At 43.1% G+C, this 6,581-nt stretch overlaps 1 protein-coding gene across 1 annotated transcript in view; it reads left to right on the top strand.

Annotated features, from left to right (window-relative positions):
* Window positions 1–5,401, top strand: part of T265_06895 (hypothetical protein) — a gene marked incomplete at both ends in the record, with an annotated part of 8,914 nt that extends 3,513 nt beyond the window's left edge. The window contains 3 exons of the mRNA XM_009172283.1: window positions 1,569–1,690; window positions 2,554–2,789; window positions 5,227–5,401. Of these exons, the coding sequence (XP_009170547.1) occupies window positions 1,569–1,690; window positions 2,554–2,789; window positions 5,227–5,401 (533 nt within the window). The remainder of the gene's footprint in view (window positions 1–1,568; window positions 1,691–2,553; window positions 2,790–5,226) is intronic.
* Window positions 5,402–6,581: the final 1,180 nt, after the last annotated feature.

Raw genomic sequence — 6,581 nt, 5'->3', positions numbered from 1 at the left:
TAGATATATATATATATGTATATATATTCGCTTGGCTTAGGGCCTGACGGCCGCAGGCAGAAAGACTCAGATTATTTACTACAGCTGATACGACAAGGTCAGGTTTTGTTTGTTTTGCATTTAGGTTATACTGGGGCAGTTGAGCACTGGGTTCAACATACGTATCTTACCAGAGTTCACATTAAAGGAGTACGAATTTCGGTGTCCAATCTATCAAAATACTCTCTGAGCTAAGAGTAGTGAACAGGTTCGCAAGGAGTGTCGTTTGCGCACAACTGATCGATGGTCTGAAGGCTGGAAAAACTCTCCTAGTCGGAATACTCGAATGTACCACAGGCTCATGCGACTGGGTTAACTGAGGGCTGGCAGCATGACAGGGGGAACTAGACGTAATCTTATCACACGTTCGAAGGCGTAAAAATCTGTATAATATAACTTAGAATAGACGGCGGCTTTGACGATATGAGTGCGCGTTGCTTTCGGAAAAGCAAGTTTGTCCATCTAAATCGGCGGAGGCTTAGAGGTCACAATGATAAACTAAAAACGAGTGGCCAGTTGTCTCACCCGACAACTTAGGCAGATAACTCCATTCCGTAGTGACCCAATCCATTCAAATTCGTATGCCGGCATTCGGTAACAGACGCGATATTATCCCAGGTGATCCTATAGAAAAAACTTATGATGTGAACTCGCTGGAAGCTCACCGTTCGACCCTAGTTCACAGTGCAACGGCCACCGTGGTTGTGTTCAAACACGCACATGGAGTAGCTTTAAATGAGTTGTATAAATAAAAAGGGAGCTCAAGGTGACTACTCGGAATGTACTTCGCCCTGCATCAACAAAACTCTTCATTTCACCGTACTTTGTCATGATTCACCCAAGTGCAATGTTCTAAATTCCAGTTACCCACAAGCAATTCCAGGTTTGCGGAAACCACTGATCACCACGCACTTGTGTGAGCCAGCAGTGAAAGTAGAGGACCGCAAATGGACCAGGAGATAAGTTCTGGTAAAATGTACCAGCAAATGTGTTTACCAGCCAGAGAACAACGTCAGCTTGGTTGGTAGTCTGTTTACCGAGCTTGGTAGTTGGATTGCAAACGTTACAGCGCTGATCGAGGGGACGTCGTCAGTGTGGGTTTGAGTGGGTAAATTCATCCTCTTCTGCATGTGATTATATGGTTTCTGAACAACACCTGATGGCCCTAAAGCGGTTGATTCGTCCTAAGGTGATCTTTGCGTATTTTGGTTGCTCATCTGGGAACTCGATTTGCGTCGTTGTCTCACTCCATTGTATCTAGTTGCCTATTTAGACGATTTCACTTCGACATTTCTACTCCTCTCTTGTGGTTGGACCATTTCATCTTTGCTTTGTGGTCTGAATATGTTCACGTGATTGGTTGATTCAGCGGCCTTCTATTTTTGGTATTTTCCTCCTTTGATCTCATTGGTCCGTTGGTTGCCGACAGGTTGCCTAATTTCCCTTGTGGTTCACAGCCCCGTGAATGTGTAGTTATTATACTCGTAACGGTGGATAGACTGGATTGATGTCGATCGGCTGTTTTCAAGCGAAAAAATATCTCAAGAAGAACCAATCGCTTTACGGTGATCAGATGTGCAGTTTGGAAAGAAAGAGTTCACTCACTCAACCACGCAGTGACGATTGCACCTTGATTGGTAACCAAGTCTTTGTAATTCAGCTACCAAACTCGGCAAACAGACCAACAACCAAGCAGAGCACCCGAGCCACTTACATTCCGTAGCCACCAAGTCACTGTGTCACTACAATAAAGCAAACACTATGAGTCGTTTGTGGGCTGTCCTACACCTGTTGGGATAAATATGCAATCAATAAAATTTAAATTTTCTGCTATCCAAGGCTGGTTGATAAAATCGTGGCCCTGTAGTCAGCGGCTACCCAGTCACGACAGGATCACCTGACATGGGTCACGTGTTTGAACCGTGAGTGTCACTCTATCGTGGCCAGCTCGGAGCTAATTATGTTGCTAATCAGCCACTAGAGAGTGACCGATGCAGCTCCCAACTACTACTCGGGAGATCGTGGTTTTGAAATTGCGTGGCAGTTCGTGAGATACTAACTATCCACAGTAAAGATGAAACCGCTGTAAATTGCTTCGCGGCTTTTCAGCATAGATTGTTTTCACTTATAGGAAAAAATCCTGATGAAAACTAGTTCTACGCTTCCTCACATACAACAGCTCCACAGTTCAGTGTGATCCGCGTACTTGAAGACAGTTCAAAGGTTCCCAGATCAAGTCCCGCCAGAAGCCTCAGGAAGAATCACCATCCAGCATTCGAAATGAGAACAAAACTGCTTGCTTTGAGGTTGTCAGAATAAATTTCCCTCACTGCCTGGAAAACAAGACAAATGGGGATTTCTGTGAAGGCTGGAATAATTACGCCAGAACAGGAGGACGACCGTTCAAATGAGAGCGGTGTGACTATGGGCGAACTACCCATCCCGCAAAATCCCAAAAATGCAACCAAAAAGTGGGTTTCAAGCGTGTGTCACGCTACCTGACTGGCGGGTAAGTCGATCGTCACGCAACCAGGACAGTTACTGGGTCGTCGTTCGATGATTCGGACACACCAATCACATCTCTCAAGTGTGAACACATTTGCCTCTTCAGACGTGAGAACTCATATGCATCCAACGTGCGTTGTGGTTAAACTCTCGCCCCGGATGTCAGATGCCCGGGGTTCAAATCTCGGCACGGCCATTGGATATGTACTGTTGATGAGCTATAATAAGAGCGAGACTCGAGTCCAGTGCTTCCCCCTTTTGGTGTGTACTCACCGGAATAATTACGCAAAAACAGGAGGATGACCGTTCAAACGAAAGTGGTGTGGCTATGAACAGAATACAGAATGGCTTGAGTCGACAAAGTTCAACTAACTCAAAGCGTTCGATTGTGATCTGTTCCACGGGTTTTAGAGTGCATAAGGCAGTCAGTTTCTGTGGGCAGTTCGTTCTGAATTTCCAGCGAAATCAGTCCACTGGTTACACCAGTTTCGAATTGAGACGTTAGATGACCACGAGAGATCTATTTGAAAATTTTTGGACGAGCTGATGAATGCAAATGGACGAGGGCGCACTGTTTATTTTTTTAGATCAATAGTGCAAACTTCTCAATAAAGTCTTGCAGGGTTGGTACGGAGTTTTGGCGGACTTTTTTGATCGGAGACCATCGCATGCGTTTGTTTCAGTCAAGAGCCAGATTAACTTTTATGTGGAATCATGATAAAGCTGTCTTTTCGGTTTGGAAAACTCTATGTTCCCCACCTGAGAGCTAAGGTTTCTATGTCTTGCTGTGGGTATGTAGACGGTTGACGTATGGCAGTGAGTCCATAATTCACTCAGTATGAGCAACTTTCTGGAATTATTTAATGAATGGCGTTCAGGACAAACCCGCCATTGAATGGTCCTTGAGATTTAACGACACCAGAAGTTAACGACCTTCTTCATCTGATAAGCCAACTAAACTATTGTCCGTCAATCATTTGATGTGACGCCAATTGCAAATTTCGCGGCAAGGCCCGCATTCTTTCCTGAACGCTCATCAACCTCTTGAGCAGCGGACTGCATAATTTGATCGAAATCGGTTAAAATTAGAGCGGTTTCATTCAATCCAATCAGTGCTCGATTGCAACAAACAAACAAACAAATAGACAGACAAACAAACAAACAGAAAACACAAGGACCTCATTTGCAATCGCATTGTTTTCATTCTCTGTATGAGGCGAAAGCACATTTGCAAATGAGGTTACTTTACTTTAGATTTGGAAAGGATTGCAAAATCGTATCCCCAAACACTGTTCTGTTTCGTAAAAATGAACGAAGTAAATCTGTTTTGGACAAATGTCATTTGATGGTTTCGTTTTTTATCACATATAATATATATATATATATACAGATTGACGAAGCAGCAGATATAACAACAAGCTATCAGGTACTTCGTGAGAATTCAATAAAACCAAGGTAAGTTCGTACGAGATCGGAAGAGCGTCGTGNCTTCGAAATGAGTAGATTCTAAGTTGTGGGGTGTTGAAGTGTACAACTTATACTTCCGTAGAACTTCACGAGTGAAGATACGTTGACAGTTTATCCTAACTAACTGCGCAGAAAAAGGTCTAGTCGTCTGGTATTCAGATTTTACGATTGTGGAATAATGGTTTCCCTCGTAAACCCTACTGTTATGGCTTGTTGAACCAGAACTTCAGATTTGTGAATAAACAGTTGAGGCAACGTGGCCCACCGAATGAAACTGGCTTACCAGAGACGGTGGCTGTATTCATCTGTTGATCCACTACATAGAGATGTACCTAATCGTATGCATGTATGCGACTTGATATGTATGGCTATGCTGGTACGGGATTCCTTCGTCATCTAAATTTTGTTTGTATTATATAAATTTGGCTTCCTGTTTTGGACAGTGGGATGGCTTTGTGGCTAAATTATAATTGTCTCCTAGTGAGGTTGAAACGCAGCAACGATTGGCAACGTTCACTTATTATGTTTCAACCATCAGTCTTAAGCATATTCGGACCATTCCATCTGAAGCACACATCATGTATCCATGTACATTGTGGAAATTCTCATGTTCGTTGTGAGTTTCTTGGATAAATCCAACTATTTGTACTTATTTGGAGGTAATGGTACTCAGACAACTTTCATCTTGCCAATAACTTTTTGTCTTCCACGCAGAACATGGTGGTAGCAATGCTCTACCTTGTACAATTGGAGTAGTGCAAATATGTCGCACTTTATGCCTCTATTTTTGCACAGTGAGTCAAGTTGAAACTATAATTGAGTAAACTGAGATCGTCATCTCACTAAACTGGGTCTCTTCTTTTAATCTACGTAACTTTTCGAGGGAGGATTTCAGCAACCTCTTGGCTCCTGTTTCAAGTCAAAAGTGCACCTGGATATCTCGAATATAGGATGTCAATCGAAACAAGGTGATCTTTGTGTAACACATCCAGTTAAGCGAGAGATTAAACTGAGTCCTCTCCTAACACCCGCTTAATTTGCAAATAAATGTATTTCGTCCTCTTGGTCAAGGCTGTTTGCCTCATTGGCGATCCGTTTCTAAAATTGTTACCTCCTTCGAGAAATACACTCATTTGCAAATCAATTTGGTTTTCACGAGAGACTCAACTGAATCTCTCATTTATGATATTCTACAACTGAATGTGCAGCACACAGGCCGCCTCATGTTCCGGTTGGCACCATATTCGAGATATCGCAGTATATTTTCGTAAAGGAAACTACTAACAAGGTTGCTGAAAACACTTCGACAGCCCACGAACGGTTTCGCTCTTCTTGGGGCGAAATGAAAATATACTGCGATATCTCGAATATCGTGCCAACTCAAACATGAGGCGGTCTGTGTGCGGCACATTCAGTTGTAGATTATCATAAACGAAAGATTCAGTTGAGTCTCTCGTGTAAACCAAACTGATTTGCAGATGAGTGTATTTCTCGAAAACAGTCCAATTTGGGTTCAAGTAAAACATAATTTTGACGGAAACTCGGGAACTGGGTCAACCGAATGAGCCCCAAAAGGGGCGAAACCGGTCGTGGGCTGTCGAAGAGTTTTAAGCAACCTTGTGAGTAGTTTCATTTATGAAAACATTTGTTACTTTTGTTTCAATCGTTTCGTCAAAACGATCTGAATACAAATGTATCTGCTGCAACCGCCAAATTCCAATCTAGTCAGCTGGGTTAATACCCACTGTCAGTTTTCTGGTTTCCTATCCCCAAACTGCGAGCTGAATTTTTCAGCCTGTAGAAAAAAACAATCACCTAGGAACACGAGTGACAAACTCGGTGTGATCGTTTCAGTACAACGTGGTGGCGGTAAGCACTAAAGTAGCCCAGGCTCTTCTCTAAAATCAGTTGAATGTGTGTTGGAGTTGACGCAAGTGGAGCAAAGTTGCCAGAAAAATGGTGGAGGAGCGGTGGAATTTTTAGTAACCACTGAANGGTAAGCACTAAAGTAGCCCAGGCTTTTCTCTAAAATCAGTTGAATATATGTTGGAGCTGACGCAAGTGGAGCAAAGTTGCCAGAAAAATGGTGGAAGAGCGGTGGAATTTTCGGTCACCATTGAAGACATGTGTGATAACTCCTCTTCTCCACTACCCTCTACGTACCTACTGCAAACCAAATCACTAAATGCCTTTCAAGTAACCCTGTAAAAGCTGACAACGAACGCATTTTCAGACTAATTTGGTCACACAGTATCGACCTTCTGCAATGAAGGTCCGGTGGTATCTCTCTCATGTACCACAACACCACAAGGTATCAGTCCATTTGCTGCTGCAAATTATTGTTCAGTGGGGGATTACGCGCCTGTCCTCGGCCAAATGTCATGCAACCAGATCCAACAGCTGTTCCGTTAGTCTTAGTGAAGCAAAGTGAACAACGACCACCACATATGTTTTACCATTGGTGAACTTTAAATTGACACAGCGAACCGAGTATCCCGACATCCATCTCACAAAACGCTCGAAAATGTGAGAATATCATAGTTATGTAGATTCGTTGCTGCCATATCTGC

This window comes from Opisthorchis viverrini (genome assembly GCF_000715545.1).
Source record: "Opisthorchis viverrini unplaced genomic scaffold opera_v5_150, whole genome shotgun sequence".
NCBI classification, from domain to species: domain Eukaryota; kingdom Metazoa; phylum Platyhelminthes; class Trematoda; order Opisthorchiida; family Opisthorchiidae; genus Opisthorchis; species Opisthorchis viverrini.
This window is presented reverse-complemented; position numbering and strand designations above follow the sequence as displayed.